At 31.5% G+C, this 16068-nt stretch overlaps 1 protein-coding gene across 2 annotated transcripts; it reads right to left on the bottom strand.

Annotated features, from left to right (window-relative positions):
- Window positions 1–14341: 14341 nt before the first annotated feature.
- On the bottom strand, window positions 14342–15282 carry LOC108455128 (lariat debranching enzyme-like). Of its 2 annotated transcripts, none has more exons than XM_053025502.1 (3): window positions 15163–15282; window positions 14867–15041; window positions 14342–14745 (listed from the first exon to the last, which is right to left on the bottom strand). In XM_053025502.1, exons 1-3 carry the CDS (start codon window positions 15210–15212, stop codon window positions 14704–14706), a joined length of 267 nt encoding a protein of 88 aa, XP_052881462.1. In that variant the 5' UTR covers window positions 15213–15282; the 3' UTR covers window positions 14342–14703. The 2 variants fall into 2 exon arrangements, with proteins under 2 accessions (XP_052881462.1, XP_052881463.1); XM_053025503.1 differs by having other exon boundaries at window positions 14867–15035; window positions 15163–15269.
- Window positions 15283–16068: the final 786 nt, after the last annotated feature.

The following is a 16068-nucleotide window of genomic DNA, read 5'->3' as shown; positions in this document are numbered from 1 at the left end:
GTGTAACTAGAGAAACATTAATTAATGTTACATATAAGCATGATATGTTAAAAGCCAAAGATTCATACACACACACATATATAAACATTTAGGAAGTGGAATGAAGAGGAGGAGGGAAAAATGATAGAAGAGTGATATTGCTAAAAAATTGTTGCAAATAATGGATTTGCTAATACATAAGAGAAGTTCAAATATATTGTTAAGGTACTAAATGAGTGATGATTAAAAAATTAATTAAGGTAGTCCTAATTAATAAATTGATTGGTATATGCTGGCAATAGTTATGGTATGTAGAAAGAGTAAATTGTATTTGTAAGTGTAAGTCCCCTAATGGACTTATTTGTAAAACATCGATAATTATGTTAATTTTAATAACTTTGCTATCTTTGATTGAGTATCATGTTTATTATGTGGACTTGTAACACCTCTAACCCGTATCCGTCGATGAAAAGGGGTTACGAGGTAGGGTTAAGGATTTAGAAATTAGCTATTAGAAATTGGGGGCAGTGACTTGAAGAGGAAAAGAAAACTAAGGGTAGGTAATTAGGCATTTGATTCGGTGCCGGGCCGAGCACGACCCATAAAATTTTTATGATATTTATCCAATTATACAAAATTGAAACTTGTTTTAAAGTTTTAAATAAAATTTTAAACTACGTTTGGCCTTTGGAAAAGTTACATACAATCATTATGGATTGAAGATACATTCTTTTCTTAAATATTTCTATCATGAAATGCTTAGACCAAGATAAATTGGGCCTATTTTTCTGGGATTTTGTTTTCCTTTGGGCCTGTTTCATTTTTTGGGTTTGTTTTTTAATCCATGATGGTTTTATGTGTTTTTGCATTTTAATAATAGCCCAGTATTTTTCTTCAAAAAAAACCCTAAATCGACGCTAGGACATCCATGGAATGGGATATACCTAGACTAAGATATCCTTTTTACGGATATCCCCAAACCAAGATACTCCTAGAATGGGATTCTGTAACACCCCCTAATCCCGAACCGTCGCCGGAACAGAGTTACAAGACATTACCAGACATATCAGACAACTTACGAATTATTCACAAATAAAATAACATTCATAGTATAATTTAATAACTAAGTCTTTATAATGAATTTTCGAAGTCTAAAACATGTATTAAAAGTGAAACGAGACTCATTGAAGTACTCTGATTTTTTTTTTATAAATTTCAACAGCATTTCTGCTTATTTTACATAAATCCTCTTGTAATTAAAACCGTATCCATTTCAAACATAACCAATTCAATCAATTCATTTCACATACTCATTTTCTATTCTAAATACCTTCTGATCAAACTCAATCAATATAATATCAATTTAAATTTATCAATGTACTAATTAAATTGAAATGGATAAACTTCTTTCATTATAATTCTTAGACTTGTAATACTAACATTTTTAATCATTTATATTCAAAACATAATAACCTTTATACACATCCTATGTACATGCCACATTATCAAAAGTAAATATACATCACCAAAAGTTTGCTGAAGTCAGGTCTGGCTTTGGATGCTGGTTCAATACTTGACTTCTACAACCTGCGCATGGAAACAACCGTACGCTGAGTATGCATATACTCAGTGGTATCATTATAATTCAATTTATAATTAAATACATTAAATCACACACATGCTTTTACATTACAATTATCATCACTTAATGAACAATTCAATCTTTTTATGTTATCATTTGATTATATATATATATATACCATTCTTATTTCTTTATTTTAATTCTCACCTTTCACATATGCCTTATTATTCAATTTAGTTTTATCAGTAAATTTATTTCATTTGTCCCTATTAACTTGACTCGGACTCGGCGGATACACGGATTCCAACCAACACACCAGTACGACACATTGTGCCTTAACGGTACACAATACCTAAACAAGATGTCGAAGCAGTAGCGATATGATATGATAATGATATTCAAAACATAAAGTGCTGAATCTGTAATAGTAACAGTAACAGTATTCGACACACAAAGTGTCGAATCGGTAACATTAATGGTAACGATAGCGATGAGTCGACACATAAGTGCTCGATCGATGGCAGGAAAAAAACATGCTCTTTCATATCCTATGGCATGCCAACTATATCTGACTAGTCCGACTAGTTAATAAGGTATTTAATTCACTTTTCAGTACAATTTCCATCTTAGTTCAGTATCAAATATAATTCCCTATTTCAATCAGCTTCACAGTATTACAGTAATTCATTACTTCAGTAATATAAGAGTTCAATGCAGTACACATAACAATATTCAATAACTCTACAATTCAATTCAATATTTAAAACAATATTCAGTATTCCATAATTCAGTTCAGTATCAGTCTCAATTTCTGTACCCAATCATAAATTTATCATTTTACCAAACACTTACCTTAAAATACTTACCACACACAATTAGTAAATTAAACACATAATAATGATAAAGTTTGACTTATAGTGGTACAAACTAAAATTCTCTTCAGATTTAATCCTCGACGATTTTTTTTTTTCATTTTGGGTCGATGCTTCAGGCTCGATATTAGCAATCAAAGCTTCAAACTTCAAATCTCTAGTTTTTCCTTTTTCTTTTCTTTCCTTTTTTCTTTCTCTTTTTCTCCCCTATTTTCGGATGTTTTCTGTTTCTATTCTGTTTGTTTCTTTTTCTTTTACCTTTTATTTACTTTATTTATTTAATTAGCATATATTATAATATATTTATTTTAAATATCTATTAAGTATTTAATCAAATACATACAAATGTACACCACCAATACCATACACTTGTCATCATTTATTTTATTTTTTACACAAAAATCTAATAATTTAATTATTTAATTATCAATAATATAATTTAATCTAGTTATCTATTACTTTAATGTTAAATAAATAAATTATTTTATAACAAGTGCACATGCATCTATTTATTACAAATGTACCAATATTTTTATTACAATTGACATTATTCAATTTGTTTATTGTATAAAAATATCATAATTTAATTATTTAAATTACAAATGTACCAATATTTTTATTACCATACAATTCTCTACTATTTAATTTATTTAATAATAATACTAATAATAATATAAAACTATAACAATTAATAATTATAATAATCAATTATATAATATAATATATATATAATCTAAATAAAATCTTAGATTTTTAATACATTATGCCGCCTCAACCATTACTTAATGGCATATTTGTCATTTTGGCCCTTTTTACTTTCTATTGCTTTAGATTTAAACTTTTACCTCTTATTCAATTTAGTCCTTTTTGCTAATTACTCTAAATTAAGCTAAATTCACCTAATTAAAATCTAATTAGACACACCACTAAACTCATAAATATTTCTAATAATGATTTTTAAACCTGGTTCACTACGTCGAAGGCCCAATAATATACTTTTTCGGTGCCCACGGATTTTGGGTTGTCACATTTCTCCCCCCTTAAAAAATTTTGTCCTCAAAATTTTACCTGAAAATAAGTGAGGATACTGTGATCTCATAGTTTCCTCCAGTTCCTATGTTGCTTCTTCCACACTATGGCTTCTCCACAGTACTTTTACTAGAGGGACCCGTTTGTTTCTTAATTCTTTCACTTCTCGAGCTAGCATTTGAACTGGTTCTTCTTTATATGACAAATCCGGTCTAATCTCAATGTGTTTAGTAGAAATAATATGAGATGGATCCTATCGATTCCTTCGTAACATGGAAACATAAAAAACGTCATGAATTTTCTGTAATTCCGGAGGTAAAGCCAATCGGTAAGCAACTAGTCCAACTCTCTCTATAACTTCATACGACCCGATAAATCGAGGACTTAACTTTCCTTTTCGGCCAAATCTTAATACTTTCTTCTAAGGAGAAACTTTGAGAAACACTTTATCCCCGACTGAGTATTCAATGTCCCGACGTTTCAGATCAGCATAAGATTTTGTCTGTCAAAAACTACTTTTAATCTCTGTTAAATCTTCTTGACTGTTTCTTCTGTTTCACGAATCAATTCAGGTCCAATTATCTTCTTTTCATTTAATTCTGTCCAACATACAGGTGATCGACATTTTCTACCACATAGAGCTTCATACGGAGTCATCTGAATACTAGGCTGAAAACTGTTATTATAAACAAATTCAGCTAATAGCAAGTAATGTTCCCAACCAGATTCAAAATCAATAACACAGGCTCGAAGCATGTCTTCCAAAATCTGAATTACTCGCTTAGATTGCCCATCAGTCTGTGGATGAAATGCTGTATGAAATTAAGTTTAGTACCCAAAGACTCATGTAACCGTTTCCAGAATCTTGATGTAAATCGAGGATCTTGATTAGAAATTATAGAAGTCGGTATACCATGCAACCTTATAATTTCCCGAATATAGACCTCTGCTAGTTTCTGAAATGACCAGTTCATTCTAACAGCTATAAAATGAGCCAACTTTGTAAGTCAATCAACTATTACCCATATAGCATTTTTCTTGCTTACGGACAATGGCAATCTCGTAATGAAATCCATCGTAACACGATCCCATTTCCATTCTAGAATAGTAATCGGCTGTAATAATCCAGTAGGAACCTGATGCTCTGCTTTCACCTGCTGACAAACCAAGCATTTACTGACATATTCAACTATATTTATTTTCATCTCTGGCCGCCAGCACAATATTCGTAAATCACGGTACATCTTTGTGCCTCTAGGGTGTAGAGCAAATGGATCGTCATATGCTTCTTGAAGAATTAATTCTTTAATCTCTGAATTGATTGGAATACAAATTCAATCTCGGTATTTCAAACAATCATGTTCATCAATACTAAAATTCCCTGCTATGTCACTCTAAACCATTTCTCTTTTCTTCATTAGCTTATCATCTTCTAATTGAGCTGACTTGATTCGTTCAAACATCACTGGTTTAATTCTTAATTCAGCCAATAAACCTCCATCATCACTAATACTGAGCTGTGCAAATATCGCTCGCAATTCAATTGTTGCCTTCCTACTCAATGCATCAGCTACCGCGTTAGCTTTACCTAGATGATAATCAATAACACAATCATAATCTTTTAGAAGTTTTATCTATCGACGCTGTCTCAAATTCAACTCTTTCTGTGATAGAAGATACTTGAGACTTTTATGATCTGTATAACTGTAACATTTTTCACCGTATAAATAGTGTCTCCATATTTTCAAAGAAAAGATCACAGCTGCTAATTCCAGATCATGTATCGAATAATTACATTCATGTGGTTTCAATTGTCGAGAAGTATAAGCTATCACTTTCCTACTTTGCATCAGTACACACTCGAGCCTATTCAAATAAGCATCGCTATACACAATAAAATCTTTTCCTGATTCTGGTAAAGTCAAAACTGGTGCCTCTGTCAACATCTACTTCAATTTCATAAAGCTTTCTTGACATTGATCATTCCAGACAACCGGAACATTCTTTTGCTATAATTTTATCATCAGTAAAGCTATTTTTGAAAATCCATTCACAAACCTTCGATAATACCCAGCTAATCCAAGAAAACTACGTACCTCTGACACATTTTTGGGAGTTTTCCACAGGACGATTGCTTTAATCTTCTTTAGATCCACTCTAATTTCATTTGCTGATACCACGTGACCAAGAAATACTACCTCTGATAACTAAAATTTGCATTTACTCAATCTTTCATACAACTGTTTCTCTCGTAATATTTGCAAAACAATTCAGAGATGCTGCTCATGTTCAGATTCAGACTTTGAATATACCAAAATGTCATCAATAAAAACTACCATGAACTGATCCAAGTACGGCTGAAAAATTCGATTCATAAGATCTATAAAAGCAGCTAGGGCAGTTGTTAACCCAAATGGCATCACTAAGAACTCGTAATAACCATATCTTGTATGAAATGTTTTCTTCGGTACATCACTTTCTTTCACCTTTAACTGATAGTAGCCCGATCTTAAATCAATCTTTGAAAATACTGAAACTCCTTTCAATTGATCAAATAAATCATCAGAAGGTGGTAACGGATATTTATTCTTGATTGTCACCTTGTTCAATTGCCGATAATCAATACATAACCACATCGAACCATCTTTCTTTTTAACAAATAGCACTAGAGCTCTCCATAATAAGGTACTAGGTCGTATAAAACCTCGTTCTAGTAAATCTTACAGTTGTACCTTCAACTCCTTCAATTCAGTAAGTGACATACGATATGGAAGTATCGACACTGGATCTGTACCCGGGTATACTTCGATCACAAATTCAACTTCCTGATCAGGAAGTAATCTAGATAACTCTTCAGAGAATACATCAGGAAATTCACATACAATTCTAATCTGACTACATTGACTTCCGACTGAATCAGAATTAATAACATATGCCAGATATGTTGTACAACCCTGATGAAGCAACTTATTAATTTTAATTACTGATATGATTCGAGCTAACCTACTAGTACGGATTCCATTTACTTCAACACTATCACCATATTCAGTCTGAACACTAAATTTCTTGTTATAACAGTCCAAAATTACCCCATGTTCAGCTAACCACTCCATATCCAGCATAACATCAAAATCCCCAAAAGGCATTATTAATAAATCCACCAAAAATTTTTTATCATATATCATTAGCGGGCATCTCGGGCACACCTGATTAACTAATATTGTTTGCCCCAATGGACTTGATACTTCTATTGAGACTTTAGACATATCTGTTTTTAATTTCCCTGACTCTACTAATTTTGAATTAATATATAAGTGTGAAGATCCAGGATCAATCAAAGTATAAACAGGCTTAGAATACAGTAAAAATATACCTGTCACCACATCGTGAGCATTGCCTTCTTTCCGGGTTCTGACTACATAAGCTCCAGCTGGAGCTCTGGCTTTAAATTGCTATGTAGCTATATTACTGCCTCTACCAGCTCCTCCTTTCCTCGAAACAGAACCTCTTCTGGACATTCCTCTACCCCTGGCAGTCGATACCGATCTCTGAGATGTGGCAGGTGTACTACTCTGAGTTCTCGGACAATCTTTAACAAAGTGTTTAGTAAAGCCACAGTGGAAACATCCTCCGATTTTCTTCCAGCATTCATCAAAATGTCTTTTCCCACAAAACCGCATTCAAGATTTTTACTTTCCCGGGGTGGAGCTTTTACACTACTGGTGGAGACAGTAATCTATTTTTCTTCTGCTTCTGTCACTCTTATCAGACCGAAAGCTTGATCTCCAACCACTTCTTGATTCTCTGAATCTCTTCGGTAATGGATTAGAACTGGTAGTTTCTATACATTTCCCAGCTGATTTACCTGTTTCTGACTTTTTATCCAGGCCCAGTACTTGTTCTATCATTTTCGCTCACTCAACCAGATCAACAAGTTCAGTAATTCTGAGACTTACCAATTGAATCTTGATTTCATCTCGCAGTCCCCGTAGAAATCCTTTACAACTATCAGCCTCGGTTGGAACATATTCTAATACATACCTACTCAGTCTAGAGAACTCTCGCTCATAATCCAGTACTGACATATTACCCCGTTTCAACACTAAAAACTCTTATTTTTTCTCTTCAATATACATTTCCCTAATAAACTTTTTTTGAAATTCTTTTTGAAACAAGTCCCAGGTTACCTGATCATCCGACAAATGCCTAACCACAAATTCCCACCAGAGATACGCTTCTCCTTGTAACAGTGATACAACACATATCAGACTCTCTCGGGGGGTGCAATCTAATTGTTGCAAAACTCTTTTTGTTGATTCCATCCAATTTTCAGTAGCGGACGGATCAATTCCTCTTAGTCCAAAAACTCCGTGGCACTATATTTATGTAGCTCTTTAATTGGGGCCCGTTTGACAGTAGGTATTGATGTAGTAGCAGGTACAGTTCCCGCTACACGCTGTAATACATCGGCTATAGCTCTTAATAGTTGTGAGTCATCTCTTTCTCTTCCTACGTTAGGAGGTTGATTATCTAACAGATTCACACTAGGTGTAGCAGATTCAGTTATTCAAATTCTCGACTTCCAGTATACTTTTCTTATTCAACATCATCCATTCTTTCATCTGACATTTTATTTATAAAACAAAATCAAATAAATATATTAGTATCCAAAAACCCGACTCATTTTCGACTTAAATGTGTAATGTACTTTTAAACTCATTTACGAGCTTGATTTAGTTTGAGAATCGACTAAACCTTAGCTCTGATACTAACAATTGTAACACCCCTAACCCTGAACCGTCGTCGAAATAGGGTTACGAGGTATTACCAGACATATCAGACAACTTACGAATAATTCAAAAATAAAATAACATTCTTAGTATAATTTAATGACTAAGTTCCTATAATGAACTTTCGAAGTCTAAAACATGTATTAAAAGTGAAACGGGACTCATTCAAGTAGTCCGATTTTTTTTTATAAATTTCGACAGCATTTCTGTTTATTTTTACATAAAACCTCCTACAATTAAAACCATATCCATTTCAAACATAACCAATTCAATCAATTAATTTCACATACTCATTTTTTATTCTAAATACCTTCCGATCAAACTCAATCAATATAATATCAATTTAAATTTATCAATGTACTAATTAAATTGAAATGGATAAACTTCTTTCATTATAATTCTTAGACTTATAATACTGACATTTTTAATTATTTATATTCAAAACATAATAACCTTTATACACATCATATGTACATGCCACATTACCAAAAGAAAATATACTTCACCAAAAGTTTGCTGAAGTCGGGTTTGGCTTTGGATGTTGGTTCAATACTTGACTTCTACAACCTGTGCACGGAAACAACCGTACGCTGAATATGCATATACTCAGTGGTATCACTATAATTCAATTTATAATTAAATACATTAAATCACACACATACTTTTACATTACAATTATCATCACTTAATGAACAATTCAATCTTTTTATGTTATCATTTGATTATATATATACCATTCTTATTTCTTTATTTCAATTCTCACCTTTCACATATGCCATATTATTCAAATTTAGTTTTATCTGTAAATTTATTTCATTTGTCCCTATTAACTTGACTCGGACTCGGCGGATACACGGATTCCAACCAACACACCAGTATGGCACATTGTGCCTTAGTACACAAGACGTAAGCGATGAATCGAAAGCGATAGTAGTAACAATAATAAGAATAAAGATTCAACACACAAAGTGCTGAATTTGTAATAGTAACGGTAACAGTATTCGACACACAAAGTGTCGAATCAGTAACAATAACAATAACAGCAACAATAGTCGGCACATAAATGCTTGATCAGTAAGCCGGCAAAAACTCGTACTCTTTCATATCCTATGGCATGCCAACTATATCCGACTAGTTAATAGGGTATTTAATTCACTTTTCAGTACAATTTCCATCTCAGTTCAGTATCAAATATAATTCTCTATTTCAATCAGTTTCATAGTATTACAGTAATTCATTACTTCAGTAATATCACGGATCAATGCAGTATACATAACAATATTCAGTAACTTCACAATTCAATTCAGTATTTAAAATAATATTCAGTATTCCATAATTCAGTTCAGTATCAATCTCAATTTCAGTACCCAATCATAAATTTATCATTTTACTAAACACTTACCTTAAAATAGTTACCACACATAAATAGTAAATTAAACACATAATAATGATAAAGTTTGAATTATAGTGATACAAACCAGAATTCTCTTCGGATTTAATCCTCGACGATATTTTCTTTTCTTTTTTGGGTCGATGCTTCAGGCTCGATATTAGCAATCAAAGCTTTAAACTTCAAGTCTCTAGTTTTTCCTTTTTCTTTTCTTTCCCTTTTTATTTCTCTTTTTCTCCCCTGTTTTCGAATGCTTTCTGTTTCTATTCTGTTTGTTTCTTTTTCTTTTATCTTTTATTTACTTTATTTACTTTATTTATTTAATTAGCATATATTATAATATATTTATTTTAAATATCTATTAAGTATTTAATCAAATACATACAAATGTACACCACCAATACCATACACTTGCCATCGTTTATTTTTATTTTTACACAAAAATATAATAATTTAATTATTTAATTATCAATAATATAATTTGATCTAATTATCTATTACTTTAATATTAAATAAACAAATTATTTTATAACAAGTGCACATGTATCTATTTATTACAAATGTACTAATGTTTTTATTACAATTGTCATTATTCAATTTGTTTATTGTATAAAATATCATAATTTAATTATTTAATTAAAAATATCTTTATACTTAAATTATAAGTAATTTAAGTATTTAAATTACAAATGTACCAATATTTTTATTACCATACAATTCTCTACTATTTAATTTATTTAATAATAATACTAATAATAATATAAAACCATAACAATTAATAATTATACTAATCAATTATATAATATATATATATATAATCTAAATAAAATCTTAGATTTTAATACATTTATGCCGCCTCAACCATTACTTAATGGCATTTTTGCCATTTTGGTCCTTTTTACTTTCTATTGCTTTAGATTTAAACTTTTACCTCTTATTCAATTTAGTCTTTTTTTCTAATTACTCTAAATTAAGCTAAATTCACCTAATTAGACACACCACTAAACCCATAAATATTTCTAATAATTATTTTTAAACCCGGTTCACTACGTCGAAGGTCCGATAATATACTGTTCTAGTGCCCACGGATTTTGGGTCATTAGAATATCCCTGCCTGAAATAAGTGTGACAGGTAGCCGGGTCCAGACACCAAAAAATTTTAACGGAACACTAAAACAACTGAATTGGGCAGTGAAAATTCTGAACCGGGATGTGATATGAAGGGGATATCCCTTGAATAGCTTATACTCAGCCGACACATGATAGGGATATTCGTGGAGCGGAATAAGAACAAAAATCAAATACAACACACTTCAAAATCTGTACTGAATTCAAGCTAAAGCCCAGTAACCCAAGCCCCAACAATTGTAGCTTTGTTTAAAGCCCTCCATTCATTAGTTTTACAGATTATTAACTTGAAAGCTTCAAAAGCTTTGTTATTCGAGGTGATTTCTCCAAAACTCCTGAAAAGTGCTTTTCTTGAACTGGAATAATCCTATCACATGCCAGACACTATAACATCATCAAAACTGAGTGGGGCAAGCTAAATAAAAAACTTTTTACCCTTTTAAAGAAGATCTAGCAGTACCAAGAAAGATACAGTCTGAGGATTACGGAGAGAACCTACACAAGGTGAGAAAAAATTAATAATTAAAAAGGAAATCGAGCAAAAACAAATTGCAAAAGTCATGATTATTCTAGTTGCAAATCTAAATAAAAAAAAAGAATGCATTCGCTAACCAACAATTAATTGAGATAAAATAAGATAAAAAATGAAGGATAGTGTTTTGTAACGACTGTGACAATAATATCGAGATACCTAATCATGATAGTGATAAGTGGCATAAATATACAAACATATATGGTGAGTTTGTTAAATCTAAAAGATAGAACCATTAATGGAGATACTTTTAGCAACTCAAAGAAGGAAAAGCATCAAAATATCACCATATTATTTACCAGAAAAAGTAGTGTTTGAACTGAATCAGAGGGTTTGTGAGAATGAGCTGTTTTAGAAAATTCACAAGGTTTGGCTCCCCTGTCTTCCATCCTGCTCTTAACCCATTGACCACAATCTTGCATGTCAAGTTGTGTTCTCCTACATATTAGAACAGTAGTTGTCGGCTCAATAGTTCTTGTAGATTAATAGTACATGCAAAAATAGAAAATAGCACATTTTCAAATAAAACATTAGTCCACCCCACCCAAGAGAGAGAGAGAGTGTGTAACGACCCAATTTCAATGAAATCGGAACAATGGTTTTGTAACCACAAATCTGAGCTAAAAAGAAAATTTTATTTTAATATTATGGCATGGTCTATATTATGATAGAAAGGAGGCATGAAAATTTTGATAAGAAAATTTTATTGGTTTTGTAGTTAATTGATTAAAAAGGGCCAAATAATAAATAAAAAAAAGTATATTTTCAGGACTCCGTTCAGGTAAATCGGATTCATAAATATTTTTAATAAATATTTACGAAACTAATTGTGTAGTTAATTAGATTTTGATTAGGTGAATTTGACTTAATTAGAAATAATTATGAAAAAGGGCTAAATTGCCTAAAGGGTAAAAGTTTAATTATAAACTAAAAAGTTAAAAGGACCAAATAGGTAATTATGCTATTTTTTAAATGTTGAGGCGGTTTACAATAAAAATATCAAAGATATTTTAATAAAAATATATATTAAATTAACTTAAAAATAAGTAATATATTAATTTATATTATTATATTATTACATTATATATATTATATTATTTTATATATATATATATATATATATATATGTAAAACAAATGAAAAAGAAACAAAGAAACAGAATAGGTTGAAATGAACAGGGGAGAAAGAAAAAAAGAAAAACAAAAGGAGAAATTAGAGGTTAAGGGTTCAAATTAAGTCAATTTCTTTTTCTTATAATTTTTAAGTTTTTATGATCCAAGAACAAAATACTATTTAGTATATGTTGAAATTTTGAAAGTTAGTAGATTTTTGGACATGGTTTTTTTTTTGAATTAATTGATGAATTAGGGGTTGAATTGATAGAATTTCAAGTTAGAATTGGGTAAAGGTTTAAATTGAAGAATAAGTTAAAAGTTTTGTGTAATAGGGACTAAATTGTAAACTTTTGAAATTAAAAAAAAATTCTTAATTTTGTGAAACATAAGTGCTGTAAATGATATATGGAAATTTTGGCTAGGCTTGAAAAAAGGATTAGATTGCATGAATTTTATTTTTTGAGCCTAGGGACGAAATTAGAATTAATGAAAAATTTAGGGGCAAAATAGTAATTTTACTTAGAGTGTAAATTGAGTCCAAATGAATATGAAATGTATTAAACTTATTTATTTAGATCCGAAAAACTCAAATATAAAGCTAGATCGAGGAAAAGAAAAAGTCCCGGATTAGTAGACTTTTGTATACAAACAAGTGCCGAGGTAAGTTCGTGTAACTTAATATTGATTCTTGAAATGTTGGATTGTATGATTATGTGATATGAATGTTAATTGAATATTTAAAATATATAAAATGTGATCGTATGTTTGACATGACTTGAGAAAAGAAATAAGTCCCGGTTGAATAAAGGAAATTCAATGGATTATTGTAAAGGTGATTCTGCATATGTTGCAGACAGGATTTAGCTCGGACGAGTAATCCTGATAAGTCTCTCGAGCATTATGAGGTACAGGCATAGTAATTGGTAGTCGCATATGTTATGAACTATCGTAGCTCTTTGTGAGCATCGAGATATAAATATAGTGATTGGTAGCAATTTCGCATAAGTTGTGGGCTACCGTAGCTCTGTGTGAGCATCGATGTATTGGTAGTAATTCCACATAAGTTGTGGGCTACCGTAGCTCTGTGTGAGCATCGAAGTATATGATTTACCCAAATGACTTGAAAAGGTGGCTCAAGAGTTTCATACACTTTAAATGTACTATACGAGAGTATCCATCGATATTCCGATAATTTCAATGGGAAAAGCTTAGAAAATGGTTAATGGGTTTGAATAAATTTCTCTTGAAAATGTACATGTGGTATGGAATTATAAGCAAGTATAAATTATGATATGATAAGCTCATTTATGTGATGATATTATGTGTAATTGCTTGACTAACTTTGATGATGAAGATGTATGTGATAGGATAATGATTTATTTGATTGAATGCATGCATGTTTGATTACATTTAATGAAAATATTTGGTAAGTTAGTTTCTGGTTACATGAACTTACTAAGCATTAAATGCTTACTAGGTTTTATTTTCCATGTTTTATAGTGCTCAGAAGCTCGAAAAGGTTGGAGATAAGTCAGAGCATCATCACATTATCAATCTACTTATTTTGGTATACAAAAATGTTTTTATTTTGGTGTCATGGCATGTATAGGCTACTAGTACCAATGTTAATGATGAATTGAATGACTGTAATCTAGCCATTGGAATGGCTAGTAATGACTTGATTTTGGTATGTTTATAAAGTAAATTATGTTTATACATGTATACTTGGTACATTTTGGGGTAATTAGATTTAAACATGTATGTTATGGAAATGAAATATATGAATTAAGATTTAAAGCATACATATCATGTTAAATGTTTGAAATTGGCTTGTAAATAATGCTTGAATTGGTTGGTTGGTATTGGGAAAGTTTTGTGTAGGTTTTGCATGAAATGGGTGAGAAATAAGGCTTGGAAAATAGCCTTATTTTGTCCACACGGGTGTGTGACTCCTATAAGTAAGAAAAAAATTGGAAGTTAGCGAAAAATTTCCTCGAGATACCAATTAGTCCCGAATCGATTCTAATGCATGTTTTGGGCCTTGAGGGTCCATTTAAGGGACGTTATGACTAATCTCGGGAAATGAATAGTGTTTGACTCGATTTATCTAAAAATGTTCTGTAAACTCTGGTAATGCCTCGTGACCCTGTTTCGGTGACGGATACGGGTTAGGGGTGTTACAGAGAGCGAGATAAGTGGCATAGGCAAAACAAAAATGTCATATATACATACACCCCAAGTCTCCACATCAGAAGGTTAAAGGAAAGACACAGTTCAATTTTTGTGTTATTGCCAGCCATTCTTCATCATATTGAACCTCATAAGATCCTGGATAAGATTCAATATCAACAATCTAAGAGATCAGAGAAAGCCAGAATTCATTTATTAGCTTCCAGCAAAGACCAAAAGAAAGAACCTAAATCAAATGGTCAGAACTTCTGATAGATACCTGTAAGAACTTGTGCCCTGGAAGCCATTTATCGAGTGCAAAAAATTTTGTCACTCGACCACCCTCTTCATGTTCAACAAGAGCGGTGAATTTACAGTGCAAGTGAGCTGAAAACCAATACGATGGTTTGAGTTTTTTTAGCAACAAGCTTGCTTCCAATAGTTCCTTGCTGGATCTAGGAAATATGTTTCAACCAACAAGCAACAAGGAATGGTCAACAAGAAAACTAAATAAGTTTGATATGAAGATTTTCATTCTTTCACAAATATACATTTCCACCAATTGATTATAATTACCTCGTCTTTGAAATGTTTTTTGTAGCGAACAAGTTTTTTCCAATTCCCATAATCAGTGTGAAAGGAAAATATCAATAAGTTCTTCTAGGTGTATGAGCTTGTGAACATCATACTCCTGGACATGATACACATACCTGACAGTATTGTCATTATAGGTGGCCTTTAATGGTGTCCTGCTCAAGTAAAAGCTAATTCATTTAAGTTTCAAAGCTTCAACTCTCCACCCTAAATACGAATCAATATAACATATTTGACACTCGCTAGCAGCAAATAAACAATCACCATTAAAAGAACTCCAGAATAAACACAAAATAGACAAGTAAAAGAACTTCAAACCCAACCTAAACAATAATTACGCGCATTGTAAATTCCAGAAAGTCCACCAATACGGATATTGGCAAACTTCACAACCCCAGCAAACCCCAAGAAGTATATACTAGGTGCTGCCCATCCCCCATAATACCTAAAGTTCACACATTTCAATTGCAGAAGGTAAAATTCAAGGCCTTTTCATAAAAGAATCAAAATCCCCAAACTAAAACATATGAAGAAAAATGGGTGACTTACAATTCCCATAAATAATTGGAAGCTTCATGATTTCCACCGATAAAAATGGTGGGAACTGAGGCAACTTTCTGACCTGAATAGTATTTCCAGAATGACTTCACTCTCTGATGAAACAGGACCAACCATTTTTCGCTCTCCTCAAAACCCTCTTACTTTCCATTTTGCTTTGCTTCGAGTGATGAATAAATATATCTGAAACAAAAAACAGAGATGAATAGGAAGAGACAAAGGATTTATAAAGATGAAAACTAAAAGTCTGATATTTGTTATTCTTTTAAAAATCTTATTATTTGTTTTTTTATCGATTTTATATAGAAAAATATCATAATAATAAAATAA

The sequence above is a fragment of the Gossypium arboreum genome, chromosome 3, assembly GCF_025698485.1.
Source record: "Gossypium arboreum isolate Shixiya-1 chromosome 3, ASM2569848v2, whole genome shotgun sequence".
NCBI classification, from domain to species: domain Eukaryota; kingdom Viridiplantae; phylum Streptophyta; class Magnoliopsida; order Malvales; family Malvaceae; genus Gossypium; species Gossypium arboreum.
Note: the sequence above shows the minus strand (reverse complement) of the source record. Positions and strands in the feature narration are given on the sequence as shown.

Coding starts and splice junctions, on each gene's coding strand:
- LOC108455128 (XM_053025502.1), bottom strand. CDS start 15,212: ATGGGAATTGGAAAAAACTTGTTCGCTACAAAAAACATTTCAAAGACG. Junction 15,042..15,162: donor AAAAACATTTCAAAGACGAG/GTAATTATAATC, acceptor CATATTTCCTAG/ATCCAGCAAGGAACTATTGG. Junction 14,746..14,866: donor CAGGGCACAAGTTCTTACAG/GTATCTATCAGA, acceptor AATCTTATCCAG/GATCTTATGAGGTTCAATAT.